This window comes from Elephas maximus, chromosome 3, assembly GCF_024166365.1.
Source record: "Elephas maximus indicus isolate mEleMax1 chromosome 3, mEleMax1 primary haplotype, whole genome shotgun sequence".
Taxonomy (NCBI): Eukaryota; Metazoa; Chordata; class Mammalia; order Proboscidea; family Elephantidae; genus Elephas; species Elephas maximus.
Genome location: NC_064821.1, coordinates 42,046,633 through 42,063,416, shown reverse-complemented (window position 1 = coordinate 42,063,416; position 16,784 = coordinate 42,046,633). Strand labels below are relative to the sequence as shown.

General features: G+C 56.6%; 1 protein-coding gene across 6 annotated transcripts in view; it reads right to left on the bottom strand.

Annotated features, from left to right (window-relative positions):
* Nucleotides 1-1,519: 1,519 nt before the first annotated feature.
* PRDM16 (PR/SET domain 16) overlaps nt 1,520-16,784 on the bottom strand; it is a 452,044-nt gene continuing 436,779 nt past the window's right edge. For 5 of the 6 annotated variants that reach the window (XM_049877673.1, XM_049877675.1, XM_049877677.1 and 2 more), the window contains 3 exons: nt 10,234-10,403; nt 9,396-9,570; nt 5,601-5,931 (listed from right to left, as the gene is read on the bottom strand). In XM_049877673.1, coding sequence (XP_049733630.1) covers nt 5,634-5,931; nt 9,396-9,570; nt 10,234-10,403 — 643 coding nt within the window. In that variant the 3' untranslated portion in view covers nt 5,601-5,633. Of the gene's footprint in view, nt 3,425-4,706; nt 4,882-5,600; nt 5,932-9,395; nt 9,571-10,233; nt 10,404-16,784 lie in introns of those variants that run through there. The other variant, XM_049877678.1, reaches the window with a different exon arrangement.

Sequence of the window (16,784 nt, the reverse complement as noted above, 5' to 3'; positions counted from 1 at the left end):
GGCCTGGGCAGCCCTAGGAGCACCCTCCCTGGGTTAGAATCGGGGGGCTTCCTGGGTCACACTGCAGAGAGGCCTGCCTGGACAATAGGCTCCCTAGTCGTTCTGGGAAGGGAAGCAGCAGTGGGGGCTGGGGTCAGAGGGGCAGGGGGAAAGTTGCTAGGAGGCTTTCCCTTGGATGTCATTTTGGGGCTGAGTGTGGATAACCCAAAACAGTTAGCTTCAGGGCAGCAGTTGGGGCAGGACAGAAGGGCCCTGGGCCTTGGCATACCTGGCTGGATGTGGCCCTGGCTTGTAGCCCCTGACCCTGGACACCGCCTGCTGATACGGCTATCAACCAGCCAGGGACACCTGCACCTCAGCCCTTGCTGGTGATTCCAGGGCCTTCTGGGTTCGCTGGATATGCCACCTTGTGGCTGTGGAGGCTAGGACTTCCAATCCCCCCACCTGCCCTGTGCTCCCTCATGGCCTCGTCTTTCCTGGCTCATAGGGGTGACATAGGCATCACTGATGCCAGGTGCAGGGCCTGGTGGTGCTGGGGCTGGTGCCCAAGCCCACTGCCGAGAGGAGCCGGGAGGGCAGGTCTTGCTATAGTCAGGGCAATGCTGAGCTGCTGAGGCAATGTCTTGGGGATGCCCCAGGCCCCATAAATAAGTGCTTTCTTGTCAAGGGTCAGAGGACAGAACCCCCCCTCCCCCAAACCTGCCAAGTGCTTGGACCCATGGGGCTGACGGCTCAGAAGAACCTGGGCTTGCTGCCGTCGTTTTCAGAGGGACAAAAATATATGATTTAAAATGGGTAATGGGTGCTTTTAGGGAAGGGGGAGGAAGGAGGCTGACAGAGGAGGTGACCAGGAACCCAAACCACGATAGAAGGCAGCAGAGCCCCTCCCCTGTTCTGCCTCTGCGAAAACATACTTGCAGTCTCCATCCATTCAAACCCCCTAGCCAGAGAACCGCACTGAAAAAAAAAAAAGCACACACCTTATTCTTGAGCAGAACAAATCATATAATTTGGATTTAAGAAGCGGGGTGTTTTTGTCTGAGGTTGGGTTTTTGAAAGGCCCAGATTAAGGGGACTTGATGAACGTGGCTGAGGGTATGTTTTGGGGGGACAGTCATGAAGAGGTGGGGTGTGTTTCCAAATTGTTATCGAGGAGGTCTGCAGCTAGCCCTGTCCCTTTCCCTTGAAGCCTCTCCTCAGTGGTCCCAGAAGACCTGTCCCCAGACCACACCTGCATGCACATGCCTTTAGCTCACACACAGGGGGCGCCACTCAGCCTGGCTGCCTGGTGCGGTTTTAACGCACTTGTGACCCCAGGGTTGCTGTGTCCTGTGAGGACCTTCTGACGCAGGTTTCTCGTGGAAACCTGCAGGGTCCCCCACTTACAAGGACGATTGCCTGGCCTGGTGCAGCCTGGGTGGCACAGACACCCTTGCCTGGACACTCCTTGGAGACATGCATTGAAGACATGTGTCCCTAAATGGGGCAGCACCACCACACTCTCTATGGGCAACTTGGGCGATTTTTCCTCTTCCAAACAATAAAAGAAATAAATAGAACACTCGTCTTCAACGCAAATGCAACTGAAATGCAAATTGAACAAAAACACGTGATTGTCTGGAATCGGGGCAGGGAGGCAGGGAGGCAGGGACGGCAGGGACAGCAGGACTCGCCGGGGGGGTGCGGGGGTATTTGGCACATCAACAATCACCCCACTCCCTGGTTATTGATCACACAACACACAACCTCATCACACAGTTTTGGTCCTTCACTGGGTACTTATATTAACATCATTTCTTCACAATAAGGATGTCTAATGCCAAAAGTACTGTTAAGGAAGAAATAAAATAGGAAAAGAAATGAATTAGAAAAAAATTACAAGTTATATACAGAATTAAGGGAAATCCCATCTGGGAAAGCATTATTATTTTCATTTGGCCCCTATGGGAATAATTTAAAGCCCATCTGAGTGGAGAAGGACGACCTGTCCCTGTGAAGATGGAGCTGTCCTCTCCCTGTGTCGGTCACACCTGGATGTCCTCCTGTTGCCAAGAGCCTGGGCCATTGGGAGGTGAGTGTCCGTCCAAGTTGCAGGCACAGGGAGAGCTTGGTGGCTTGGTGAAGTGGCGTTGTGAGCACTCCCCCACAGAGAGGGCCGGAGGCTGCGGTTCACTTCCTGCTGTCTGTCTGATTGGGGTTGGGTGGGGGTGGTCGGATGGAGGCCCGGAACTCGGTCAGCAGGCCCTTCTGAAGGGTGGCCTCGGGGATGAGCACAGGTGGCCGAGGCACAGATCTTGGAATGAGAGTCGGGTGCCTGTTGCATCTCTGCCACCAGCTCCTGATGTCCCCAGACAATTGGGGGTCTTGGAAGAGGGCTGTGGATTCCTCCAGAGCCTCTCACAGATGATACAACGTTAGGCTTGTCTCCCGGCCTGGCTCCAGTCAAGCCTGCATTCAGGATGGGTAATCAAGAATTTCTCGGCCGAGCTGTACTCTGATAGCGCTGGCCGGAGTCAGTCCCACACCTCTCGGCTCTGCCTTGGGGGCCCCCGGAGGCCCCTTGGCTTATACAAATACGGTCAGAGACAGAAAATGTCTCTGTTATAGTACAAAGAGCACACCCGAATCCCGCGCTGGCCCGAGGCAGGCTGGGGTTTGCAAATGAGCTGAGATCTCCGAGCGACTTGAAAAATCACTTCTTAAAAAACAATTTGCAAGTCATTTTTGATTTTTTAAAAAATACTGTCTTTTAAAACCACATGCTTAAAGAGACTCTGGAGTTGATAAGGTTACCAAAAGGGGTTTTGGTGTAGTTTTTGTTATAAAAATCTTTTGAGGGATTGACCTCTTTGGAGCACACCAGGGTCTGTCTACTTCCTTCCAAGAAACCGTGCAATGCCCGAAAGTGGCCCCTTGGCTTCCATTTGCGACTGAATTCCACCCATCCTGCGAGGCAAGTCCCCTGAGCTGGACATGATGCTGTGTGTGGTATCAAGACTTAATGGTACTTTTAAGAACGATCCTTAGAGAGAGCGAAACTACAACTGCTTCAGGGGCTTTTGGGTTCTGAGTTTTCATCTGAAGAGTTGGGACTGAGTCATGATGGGTGCGGGTTGACGCTGAGGAGTGGCCAGACGCAGGTGACAAGGGGCCTCCCTGGCTCCAGGCTGGGCGGCTGCCTGAGGCCCTTGCCTCCACCTTGCACCGTGGGCTGCTGGGACTTAGTTGGGATGTCGGGGGGGCCCTGCTGCCTCCCTTTGGACTTGGACCCCAGCGGCTCCTGGGCTTCTCAGAGGTGGTTGATGGGGTTGAAGGCTCCGGACTCCGACGTGGCACCTGCCATGTTCAGCCAAGCATCCAGTGAGGTCTGGGAGGGAGTGTGAAGAGGGGCGTCCTCAGAGAGGGACAGCATCATTGCATACGCCTGGCAGGGGCGGGGGGGGGAGGGGCAGACAACACACAGGATGGGCAGGTGAGCAGGGAAGGTGGGGCCTGCTGACCCCAGGCCAGCCACTCCCTGCCTCTCCCACCTCCTGCTGCCCCATGGTCAGGCTCCCACTGGTCCAGGCCAGGAGGGGCCAAGGCCACAGAGGCTGACCCCCACCACTGGCCGGGGAGAGGGAGAGGCCATCAATAAGGTGGCGGGAGTGTTGAGGCCCTGGGCTGAGTTTCTGTGAGTGATGCTGAGACACCACTGTCAGCAGGCCCCCAGGGCACAAGGGTCTCCCTCAGCCTCTTGGGGTGCATCCACCCCTGCAGCCACCCCCAGTTTCTCTGCCCTGGTGATCAGATCAGCAAATCTTAGGGCCAGGGTCTGCTTCAGGCGGCCCTGGGAATTGGCAGTGGTTACTGCTGTGACCCCATGCCGACACCGGGTCAGGGGTCTGTGAGCATCTATGAGGGAACCTGGCGGGTCTGGGGGGCTGCTTTTGACAACTGTGATGACCCCGCAAAACAACTTCTAGGGAGGGAAATGCAGTGTTTCTGGGCCACTGGGATGTTGGAGAATGCAGGTGGTCTAGTGCGTGGCATCTTTCTGCCACGAGCCACAGAGCACGAGGGACACAGCTGCTCGGGGCTGCTGGGCGGGTGGGGCGGGGGTGGGAGGAAAGGCCGGGCTTACCCCACAGAGCTAACACTGACAGAATTAGTAAAGACACAGACAGACAGACAGACGGCTTCTGCAGAGACTCAGGTGGGCCCGTTCTTCCCGGGCAGGTTGTAGAGAGCCCAAGGGGACCTCCCCCGCCCCGGACTGGAAAGAACCAGGAAGCAGGCCCTGTGGTCACCTACCCTAGGGAAATACCTGGAAACAGTGACCACCTGCTGGGCAACTGCCCTTGAGAAGATTCTGGGGCAGCTGGCCACCTGCCTGGGTCAGAGAGGGGGACACCTGGCACAGGTGTGTGGCTGGAGGCCTCCCTGCTCATGCCCACCTCCTACTGGGTGAGAAGGCAAAGTGACCACACTTTCATGGGCGCCTCCAGAGGGAGCACCATTGCGAGGGCCCACCATGTCATTCTGCTCTGAGTTTCTCCTGTTCCATCCCCTGAATGTGGCGGGAAGTGGCCACGTGGGCCAATCAGATGGGCAGGGCAGGCATGAAGTGGGCGCAGTAGGGGTGGATGCTGGGCTGCCCCACCGGGAGGCGTCGTGGCCAGGGCGTGGTGGAGGGCGGGGAGGGCAGGGCTCTGGCGGGTACCTACCTGGTTCTTAACCTGCCTGTACAGGGTCTGTTTTAGAGCCTCAGAGTCTAAGGTGGAATTAAACACATCTTTAACTTCAAATGCTTCCTCAGCTGCTTTGCGGAGGTCCAGCCCCTTCCCAAAAGTCGACATCGGCTCCAAAGCTAACAGACCGCCTTCTTCCTCCTCAATACACCTGTGCCAAGGACCGGGGGACCTGGGGTTAGCTGGGCTGGCCTCTGGCCCTCTCTCTGATGCCGCCGGCTGGCTCTGGGCCTGCATGCATGCCCAGTGCTCCGCGAGCCACATGCACAAGGAGACGGACACACTGACACATGGACACCTGGACACGAAGCCACATGGTGAAAGCATGAGTGCTGGTGGACGGTTTTGGGTGGGATACGTGCACACGTGTTGCAGGCAGCAGGTGGGGCTCAGGTCTCAGAGGCGGGATAAGAAGGAAGCCTTATTCCCCAAGGTGAGGCACTGGCCTGCCCCGGAGGGCCCGGGGTTCCCTCTCCCAGGGCCCTGGGGCATCAGCTGGGCTCTCTAGGGGGGCTCTGGGTACCACCATGTCTCCCTAGACGGGTCTTGGGGGATGGCAGTGCCACTCAGCACAGGATATAGGTGGGGACAGTGCCCCAGCCTGCTGGACCTCCAGCCGTGGTGCCTGCCCCACCCTGGGCAGTTCTCAGAGGCCAGCTGGCCCTGCCTGGTAGACAGGGGTGTGAGGTACACTACAGGCCCGAGACTCCACGTATGAGCACACGGTAATGCCTGCCTGGCCCACACTTGATCCAGGCCTCTAGAAGTCCCCCAGCGGTGGGTGTGTTGGGGGACCCGACTGTTTTCCCTGGCCCAGCCTCACCCCAGCCTGCGTGCGAACGCTCCGTGGTGGAGTCGCCTGCTGGAATGGGGGTGCATCCGTGGCTGAGAAGTGAGACACCCTCACGCCGTGCAGCCTCCTGCCCCCTTCCCACATGCCGTGGGTGGCAGGACCGGCACCCACCTCCGCGTGTGGTCGAAGCCCACGGCCAGGGGAGCAGGTGGCTCCTCATCCTCCTCATCCTCGTAGGCGCCCTGTGGCTCAGGCGTGGGGGACGCGGCGTCGTCCTGGGACTTGCCCGCCAGGCTGTCCTCGTCCTCCTCCTCCAGCTCCTCCTCCTCCTCTTCCTCCACGTCCTCTGGCTTCTCACCAGCCAAGCCGGGGCCCTGGGGGGGACCGTCCAGGTCCTGGATCTCTGGCCTGAAACCACACAGAAGGACGTTGGCCGTACTCAGGGGCCAGGGACTTGCCCCTTGGATGGACCCCAAAGGCCAGTGGCTCAACTCTGGCTGGTTCCTCCCCACACCATGCCCCCCAGCTCCTCTGAAGACAGCTTGCATGTGTGGTCACAAAAATACAGGTCTCTTTGTGTCCTGGACCAGCTTGTCTTCTCCCTTGGCCTCAGTTTCCTTCTGTGGAGTGGAAAAGGCTATAGTCTAAGGTCGTTGGGATGCTGTGTCCTTTGTGTATAGACAGGGCCAGGGGCGGAAACAGGGATGGGGCAGGGGTGGGGCAGGGTGGGGGCTCTCCAGTGGCTCTTGCTGTGTAGTGTAGGCATCCACGGGTTCTTGGCACATGTAGGGGGCGGGGGGAGCAGACTGTGCCTGGTCCCTTATGTTGGGTGGCAGTCCTGGGAGCTGGCACCACTGCCCAGGGCTGCACGATGCAGCCCCTCAGGGGAGGCTCAGGCCCAGAGGTGGGCAGGCAGAGCCCTGCCACAGCCTGGTGACCAATGCTTGCTCCTCCTGGTAGCTGAAAGGACATAAGGACAGGGTGGTGGCCTCCTATGGGGGACAGCATTCAGGACTCCAGGGTTCTAAAGATCAAAGGGTGGGCCCCAGCTGCCCCCAAAACTGTTTCAGCACAGAGGAGTGTGCTTCTGAGCTCCTGACAGAGTCCCCCTGATGGAGTTCCCCCTGATGGAGTCCTCCCGATCCCCCTGATGGAGTCCCCCTGGTCCCCTGATGGAGTACCCCCTGACGGAGTCCCCCCTGGTCCCCCTGATGGAGTCCCCCGATGGAGTCCCCCCTGATGGAGTCCCCCTGATCCCCCTGATGGAGTCCCCCCGATGGAGTACCCCCTGCAGCCAGGCCCCGCCCCTCGTGTCTGAGTCACTGCAGGTCCAAAAGTGGAGCCTTTCCCACGCCAGCTCCTCCCTATTAGGAGTAAAGTCCGTTGGCATGGGCAGCTTCTCCTCTCCTTCAGGATGTGCTGCTGGGGTTCGTCCTGAAGCCCATGACCGAGATGTCTGCTTCAGGGTGAGGGGCCCTGAGGCCACTGGACCACGGCATGGGGGCAGTGTTCTGGGAGTTGCAGAGGGACATCGAGGCGGGCAGGTGTGTCCCCGAGCGCAGGGCTAGCTGGCTGGGATGCAGGCCTGGGTCAGAGACTCTGGACCCTGTTCCTGCCTATTCTCTCAAGGGCCTCATAGTCCAGCACTTGGGGGACAATGGGAACCCTATTCTTGGTACTGGCGATTCACAGTTAAATGGGGTCTGAATGTCCTGTGGCTGCTGCGACAAAGTACCACACACTGGGAGGTGTAAAACAATAGGACTTTATTGTCTCACAGTGCTGGAGGCTGGGAGGCCATGATCAGGGTGTTGGCCTCACGGGTTCCTTCTGAGGCCCTGAGGGCCTGTGCCTGCCTCTCTTTCAGCTTCCGGGGGCTCCAGGCGTTCCTTGGCTTGGGGCTGCATCACTCCAATCTCTGCCTAGGTGGTCACGCGGCCATCTTCCCTCTGTCTGTCTGTCTCTTCTCCTCTTTTACAGGACACCACACAGCTGAGGTGAGGACTCACCCACCCTACGCCAGCATGGCCTCGTGTTCATTTAACCTATTACATCTTCAAAGACCTATTTCCAAAGAAGGTCATGCTCATAGGTACCAGAGTTAGGACTTCAATATATCTTTTTTGGAAGACACAATTCACCCCATAACAAATGGCAATATAGCAGGCCATCTCTGAGTCCTCACTGACGTTCAAATGAAGAGCCATGTCTGGGATGCACACGTGGAGGGCCGGGAGCTGGAGGACGACTCCTGGGTCACCAAGTCTCAGGCTGACTCCAAGTCTGGACCTCCATCTTTCTGATTTCCCGTGTGAAGAAGTACCAAAGGGAATGGAGAGTAGGCCCCTCACGAATCATCACCAGCACTGTGTGGAAGGGCCGTGCGCCAGCACAAAGATCACACACAGCAGGTTGCAAGGCGTGTCGTCTCATCAAAGCTGACCTTGCTGCGTGATTTTACGTGTAATCCCATTGTCCGCCACCCCCTGCACAGGATGTTTGCTCACTGGTAGGAGGTCTGCATCCAGAACGAATGCTTAGTGTGTGTATGCGTGTGTGTGTGTGTGTGTGTGTGTGTGGGTGGGGGGTCCCCACAGGGCTAAGTGTGGGGTCTGCATGGGACTGGCAGGCTGGTGGCAGCTACAGGCAGGGAGGGCACAGGGACAGTGTCCAAGCCTGGGGCTGTTGCCCTGGCTGGGAGATAAGGGGCTGTGTGACCAGGAAACCAGGCAGCCTCTGGGTTCTCATTAACGGTCACAGCAGGAATGTTGGTTCTGAATGAGACCAGATAGTCTTCAAACGGCCAGAAACGGACCTGCTGGCATCCCTACCACTTGGTGCGGTAACGTGGCTGAGGTCAGGATTGGCCGACTCATGCCAACCTTGACTGTGGTTCTCAGGAATGGTGGGGAGGCTCCAGAACAAGGCCAGCTGAGCCCTGGGAGCCGGGAAGGACAGGCCAGCTTCTCTCCCTGAGCTCGCCTCCCCTCGCGGCCTGAGTTTCCCTCTGCGGTTACCTCTCACAGCCCCAGGGTTTGGAGAGCCTCTGGTTCTCTGCCAGCTGGTCTGCAGTTAGTGTTTGCCCAAGGAGAACCCTGTACTGGGTGTCTGATGCATCTTTCCAGAAGGAAGGGGCCCCAGATAAATGACAGCTGGTAAGCCCCGGCACCGGAGGCTGTGCAGAGCACCCTCAGCATTCATGAACCCAAATTCTGCTGTTTTCCTGCTGCATACATGTGTGTATGTGCACATGTCCGTGCATATGTGTGTGTGCATCTGCATGCCTGTGCACACCCATGTGTGCGTGTGTGCGCAAGTGTGCACTCACGTGTGCATGTGCGTATTTGTACACATGTGTGCACACATGTATGTGCATGTGTGTGCAAGCGTGCACCCACATGCGCATGCGCACACGCATGTGTTTCACATGAAGCAGACTTCTGTTTGAAAACCATTAGTTCCTTGGATTAAACATAAATGTTCTTGTGTTTCATGTTTCGGAAGCACAGTTGAACCTGGAGCAGGAGCCCTCACCTGGCTGTTGTTAGTCTGTGCATCTGTTCACAGCTGGGTCAAACAATATCGGCTATCATTCGGGCGTGTGTGCCAGGCTCTATGCTTAGCGTGCAACACGCATGGTCTTGTTTGTTCCCTGACAGTCCCTGGTGCTTATCATCCTCTCCAGATGGGGAAACTGAGGCAGGGAAAGCTTCCAGGAGGCTGAACTATGGCCTCGCCCTGTTGCGCTGCCTGGTCCCCAGTCCTGCTGTGTGCTGGGGTTAGGAGGAGAGGTGTGTGGCTCCACGTGAGCACAGCCACATGGGGCAGGCAGGGGTCAAGACCCCTCCTGTGGCTCCGGCGATTTCCCTTACCGTTTGTCTGTCCGAGTTGATGCTTGGCTCATCTCACTATTGGCAATAAAGTTTCTGATTTCGGAGAAATAGGAGTCCTCTTTCTCATCTAAAAGTGCGTGGTTGTCCGACTCGGAGGTGGGGGAGGAGGCACCGGTCCCAAGGTGGTTCGTGAGGACCCCGGAGTGCTGGCTCACTGTGGGGGCAGGGTGGGCAGGGGATGTTAGAGAGGGCCCTGCATGGAGCAAACCCATCCTGGGGGGTCTCAGCCATGGGAGCAGGCACAGGGTGCTCTTGGGAAGCCTTAGAACATGAGATCCTCTTTCATGAAAGGGGCTTTGCGGGTGTCCCTCAGCCTTCTTGTAGGACCAGCATGTGCTCCCCTTTCTGCATTGTGCTCCCTTCCTCTCCTTCCCCTCTGCTCCTAATGGCCCTTCCCCTGCCCCCCATCTCCTTTCCTCCTACTCTCCCCTCCCCTCCCCTCTCCTCCTACTCTCCCTTCCCCTTCCCTCCCCCCTACTCTACCCTCCCCTCTCCTCTCCTCCTACTCTTTTCTTCTTGCCCTTCTCCTCCCCTCTCCTCTTCTTCTCCCCTTTCCTCCCTTTCCCTCCTCTCCCTTCCCTTCCTCTCACTTCTCTACTCCCTTCTCTTCCCTCCCTTCACCTCTTCTCCCCACTCCTCCCCTCCTCTCTCCTCCCTTCTCCTTCTTCCTCCCCTCCCTCCCCCACCTCTCACACTCTCTCCCCTCGCCCCCTCCTCCCATCTGCTTCTTTCTTTGTCCTACACACACCCTTACCACCTTGGTAGGGCTGCCCCAGGCCCCGCTGCCCGCGTGGTCCCACTTGTCCCACTGCCCCACCTGGCACGTTCTCATGTTCGTGCTTCTTGAGGTGTCTGTCCAGATTGGTCTGCTGCCCGAAGCACCGATTGCACAGATGGCACTTGAAGGGCTTCTCCTTGTTGTGAATGTTCCGGACGTGCCGCTGCAGGTTGGAGGAGATGCTGAAGGAGCGGTCACAGTACTTACACCTGGAAGACACATGCCGGCCTGAGAGGTGGTCTGTCCAGCCATGGGTGGACCTCCCTGGGTCCCCAGGGGAGGGAGAGGGCCCAGAGGGCCCAGAAAGAACTCAGTCACTGCTTCAGAGGCCATCACGGGGACAGCAAGATCAAGCAACAGGAGGTGACACCAAAGAGGGGGGACAGGGAGCTGGGCTCCCCCAACTCCGCACCCTTGCAGAGGCCTGTGCTCACCTCTAGTGCCCCGCAGAACCTTAGAGCTGAAAGATGGCAATAGGGAAGCTGTCCCTAGAAACGGCACTGCTCAAAGCAGCAGGCATTTTCTCTCTGTTGTCCTGTGGGTGTGCGCATGTGCTGGAAGGGGGACCCTCTTCTGCCTCTTCCCTCTGGGGACACAGTGCCAGAGTCCCCAGCATCTCCCCTCCTTTGGGTCCACCTGGGGCTTGGTAGCCAGAGAGAGAAATGCCACCAATCGCCTCAAGAGGGCAGCCTTGCACTGTGGGAAACACGCTGGAGGCCGCTCTCCTGTGTGCCAGGCCAAGATCACTGGGGAGCTCCTGTAACCTCCTTCCAGCAACCTTCCTCCCAGGCAGGGTGACGCCTGCCCAGTGAGGGGTTAGAGGCCTGGCCTTGAGCAGGCCCTGTCTCATTTGGGGCCTCAGCTTGCCTATCCATTGACTAGGGGCTGGGGGCTGCTCTGGATGCTCTTCAGGGTCTTGACTTCACTGACAGTGAGGGGGCCCTGGCTGGTCCTTGTCCAACCGCCTCCCCTATGCGTCCCTTTTGGGTTGAGGGGCCCACAGCCTGCATCACATTGGGAAAAATCAAAGACGCCCCTCCCTCCAGATGCCTCATTTATCACAGCACTTCAAGTTTATTAAACAAGAAAATCTACCGCCGCAGAGTCATTGTAATGAACGATCCATGACATCTGTGGGGTCAATGGGGACCCTGAGATGAGGGGCCTAGGGCAGGGCACAGCCCCCACCACCACACTGGTGGCTCCAAAGGCAGGGAGAGAAGGGCGTTCTCGTACTTTAGAGGGTGGAGGCTGAGCTGGGGACCCCAGCAGTAATACACTGGGAAGCAAGAAAACCAAGTCAGAAACACAGATAGGGACAGGGCTATTCCTGGATAGAGGCCATTGTTTAAGGAGGAACTGTCTAACCCACAAGCTCTGCATTTGCCCATGTACCGCCTTGGGAGGGCGAGGGCCCCTTGTCATGGAGGAGGGCAAGGAACGGCCAAAGAGTGCTATTGAGAGGCGTTGCCACTGGCTCCTATGCCCAACTTGGTGACTGTCAATTGTGCACGTGTGTGTGCTGTGTATGTGTGTGCGTGTGTATGTGTAAGCACACACGTGTAGGTGTGTGTTCATGGGTGCACAACTGTGGGTGTGTGCACACGTGTGGGTGTGTGTGCATGTGTGAGTGTGTGGACGTGTGGGTGTGTGCATGCAAATGTGGATGTGCACATATGTTTGGGGCACGCACAGGTGCACGCATGTGAGGGTGTGGCCACACATGTGCACAGATGCAAGCTATGTGTGCACATGTGCATATGCATGCATGCACACACACCTGTGGGTGCATGTGCATGTACACACATGAAGGTGCGGGTGTGCACACACATGAGAGTATGCATGGATGTGCATACATGTGGATGTGTGTGCATACGTGTGTGCATGTGTGCATATGTGCAGTGGTTGCCAGGCTTCCTCCCAGAAGTGCTTATCTGGCTCTCAGGGGCACATAAACACTTGATAAGTGTCTTCAAAAGACCACGGAGTCAAAAAGTTCCTGCTATTTCCAGCGTACGACATGGAGCCAGTCACATGCAGTGGCATCCTGGCGGGCAGGTCTTTCAGAGGCAGCACCTGTGTGCTACAGGGTAGGGGGTGTTTGTTCACCCACTGGGATCTGCTCTCAGTGAGATGGCCTGAGTGCCTGCTATAGGGCCAGCCTTCACAGCCCCCAACCCTCACTTGGTGCTGATGGCCCCACACCAGGGCAGTGCACTGGTCACGTGCACTTGTTCATGTGGTGGGGATGTGTCTGAAGACATCAGCCCTCCTGCTGCCCAGGGCCCCTCGACACCTGGACCAGGGCCAGGCCAGGAGGTGCTGTGTGCAACAGCCCCATGGGGCTGCTCTGCAGCCGAGAGCTGGGCTTGCAGAGGTCTAATGTCACAGAGGCGTTGCTGTGCTTCTCTGTGGTGAGGCCCTGGGGGCTCCCTGCCCGGAGGGTCTGACTGCCCATCAGTGCATCATTGCTGCACTTGCCAAGCACCATGGAGCTTCCAGGAGTCCTTGGAAGCTAAGCGTCTCTATGTCACCAGACCTAGGCCCCCATCCTACAGTTTGCTTGATAAAACCTGGAAGGTTTGATAATGGGGTCAACAGAGCAGGGGTGGCCCTATTAGAAGGGACTCCCTTTTGCCCAGACCCTTTTTCCGGGCTTGATGGCAGTGGCACCCCTCTGGGTCTCACATGGTACCATTCCTGGGGTTCACTCATTCAGTTCATAAAGCTTCTAAATACCATAACTTGGCTCCTTCCACAGTAAACAGGTAAAGAATGGTTTGGTATCTATAAAATAAATTTCCGGCCACAGCTATGGGCTGTTGTGCAAGTCAGCCTCCAGGGGACTGGCCTGGGGCCCTTTCTCCTTGGCCAGGTGAGCTGCCTCTGGGCATCTGGGCCCTAGGGGCTCTCAGGTTCTTGTCACTGCCTGCCTCCAGCAGCATCTTGAGCTCAGCCACCTGACTGGGACCCATCATGTCTGCAAAACCTGGGTGGCTTGCAGCTCCGTTCTCTTGGTCTGTGAATGAGAAACGGCTCCTGGTGGGGACTTGAGCCCTTAGCTGCTCCTCAGGGGTGCTCAGGACCCTCAGGCCCAGCGCTTCCAACACAAAGGTCCCAAAGGAGGAGTTTACATCCTATAATGTTCCCCCCATGATCTAGACAAACCCTTTAAACTCAGACACCCTGATGCTGCCCGGCTGGATGGCTGTCCTGTTCTGCTGTGCGTTTGTTCAGGAGAGACCTCTGTGTGTGAAGAGGGAGGCCAGGCCCATGCTGGCCTGGCCCAGCTCCAAGGGTGCTCGATCCACCAATAGGCTCCTTATAACGCACCCCTTTGGCACACTGCGTGCTGGACTGTTTGTCTGTCTATCCGTGCATTCACACAAACACAGTCACAGGCATCGCGTTCAGTTCTGTCTTTGGAAATCCAGAGCCTCTTTGAAAAGTTGCACTTGATGCTTCCTGCATGAATCCTGAGCACTGGGATCCCCAGGGAGAAATAGGCAGATACAGTGCTCGTTAATGAAGTCAGGGACAGGAGTGCTTTTGTGGGGCTCCCTCCGTCTCTTTCCCCTCTCCCCTGTCTCTGGGGCCTGAAGGGGGAGGGTGGTGGAGAGGTATATTCTATTTGGTCTCTGAGAATCCTGAATGTGGTCCTCTCCTGGTTTTAATCTAAATAAATGACCCAGACCGAGAAGTCAATCTGAAATTTAGGGGCGCAGTGAGCCCAGGGCTGTGAGGGGCAGAGTTCTCTGTGCAGCTGGGATTTGCTTTGTAAATAAGCTGACAAGTGGCTAGTGAAATTTATGACTGGGCTGCAAAAAAAATCACACACCACTGAGCTCACGTGGAATGAGTGAGCACAGATTGGCCCAGCTGTGGCATCCCGTGGAGAGCACCCTGCTCCAGGGGAGTCCACGGTGGTGGAGATGGCAACGTGGGCTGGGGGGAAGGCAAAATGGCCAAGAGCCAGGCTGACAGCAGAGTCCCCCTGGGATCCGGCGGGGGCACCACCAGCTGTCACTGGGAGACCTGGTTTTGTCTGTTTTTTTTTAAAGTGGAGGAAGAGGGAACTCCTGGAAAGATGGCAGCATGAGCAGATCTAAGATCCTGACCTTCCTCCCAAGAACACCGAAAACTAGAATCCTGTGTAAGATCCCTAAGCAGTGCAAACAGTTTGTGCTGGACTACTAACCTAAAGGTCAGTGGTTCAAACCTACCCACGGGTGCTGTGGAAGAAAGGCCTGGCAATTTGCTTCTGTAAAGATGACAGCCAAGAAAACCTTATGGAGCAGTTCTATGATGTACACATAGGGTCGTCATGAGTCAGAACCCACTCAACAGTAACGGTTTTTTTTAGAATCCCGTATAAAGCAGGGGAAGACAAAGGAAGAACTTGTGAAACCCAACCCTAAAAATAAAGCTAAAAAACAAAGGGGACGTGTGTGAGCTACACACAGGCCCTACTGGGAGTGGAAACTGCACCCTCTCTGGTGGTCTGGCTTAAGGCAGTGATGGGGAGCCAGGGAGGAAATGAAGGAAGTATGTACGTTACAGACAGACAGGAGGCGAGCCTTAGAGCGAGATAAGCAGGTCCTGCCTGGAGCCATAGGACCTGGGGTGGGATTCATGGCTCCAGGAGGCAGAGTCCTGAGGAGACCGCTAAATGCAGCCGAGAGGACAGACGTGACACAGGGAAGTAGCCCCACCCACCATTCTCAAATCAACGGTTCTCTCTTCAACCCAAATCCTACAGCCCGACACACTGGAGTCTTCGGATACAAGAGCGTCATGGAGTATAACGTCTTCCAGCTTCACTCCAAGATCTGTGACCTGGAAGCAGCTGAGAGCCAAGGACAGCTCGCCAGTGGGAGGTCTGCCCTTGCCTCCAGGATCCATACAAGTCACATCAAAGGGCCCTTCTCTCTCCCGCATCAGGGCTTTGAAACACTTCTGCATAATTTCAGACCATCTCAGGCAAGGGCTTAAAAGGAAGAAGGTTCAAATGTTGTTTGGGGTGACTCTCACATCACCCAGGCAGCCTCCAGAACAGTTGGCTTTCGAGGTATCTGCGTCAGTGCAGCCTCTCTGGGGCCTTGCAGCAGTGACTCACGTGGGCGCTGGCATGGCCGCCCAGCAAGCAGCTTCCTCCAGCCACACTCAGGGTTGCGCTTCTCCTCACGGGCTTCTGGGGACCAATGTTCATTCTACCCTCTTCCAGCTGAAAATCCTCCCAGTTTGCCAAGCAAGCACAGAAACCACCAGTGATGTCATAAAGGAGAGCTACCCACCCCCAGTTTCTCCTCCCAGACCTGCCTCGAGCCAGACGAAGGCAGGATTGGCAACACAAACTTTCATAACAATTATGATTACAAAAGGCAAAACTCACAGTTTGGAGCGAGCAACAGAAATCAATGATAATTAAATTCTTCTAGAAACAGGGCCCAGCCCTTTGGGGGCTCTTAGCACGCAATATTGTCCAGAAGTCGGTTTTCCCTTACAGAAACAACACACAGCTCTGGGAGAGGCCAGACCAAGTAAATCTTATAAAAATTGTCAGTAGTTATATTTTTTTGGGGGGGGGGTGTCTGTGTGTTGGGGGAATGGGGGCACTGGGCACAGATCTAGTCGATAGTCGAGCACTTTCTTTTGCCTGCTGGGGTGGACTCTGTCTGGGGATGCTGGTCACCTCTTGGGGTGCAGTGTCAAAGGCAGAGGGGTTGGCATGAGGTGCGTGAGAGACAGGGACACAGGACTTCAGGGCCTATCTTATCGTGCGGTCACTTCCCACTGGCCCTGAGCTCTGCCCCTTCTGTGTAGCCAGAGTACAGGAGTGGCCTTAGGCTATGAACTTATACCCAGACCAGACTCTCCTCAGTCCCTGATGGTCACTGTTAACAGACACATGCTGCGAGTTACTAAGCTGGTCTCTGACATATAAATTAGCATTTCCTCAATTGGCCACACGGTGACTATCCCCTGAGAATCTTCAATGAAATGCCGACTCCCAGGCCCCTCCCGGGAGATATTACGGGAGGGCTGGGGAGGGCTTATGTGACCTCCCTCTGGCTCAGGCTTCTGTCTTTGAAATAGCCACAATGACGCCTGTGTTTTGCTGAGGACACGGATTGGGGTGGGAGGGCGTACATTCCAACGGCTATGTGGGAGAGCCGGCTGCTCACGCCCAGGGGAGTGAAGCAGGAGTGGACACCCCTCTTCCATCCAGGGCCATCAGGGGACCCCGAGAAACTGCCCAGTGCACCCCACAACAGGACAGGGCCCACGTTTGCACGAAGGTCCTTTCCCAGTGTGAACAACGGGGTGGGGAGCAGCCGCACTGCTTGTGGGGTGAAGGCAGTGGGGTGGGGGTTAAACTGAGATTCTCTCCTGCATAGACTGCCTCGGGGTGGGGAGCCTGGCTTCTGGTCAACCCGCTCTGACTTGGAGCCCCCGGTGCCACCCCAGCTGCTCCAGAGCATCCTCCTGTGTGAGCTTCTGGGCACCTCCTGCCTCCTCCTTGAAAGGTGGGTGAGAAGGGAGAGGCCCTGAGAATCACCAGACCCCAGGCCTCATGTGAGCGCCCCGAT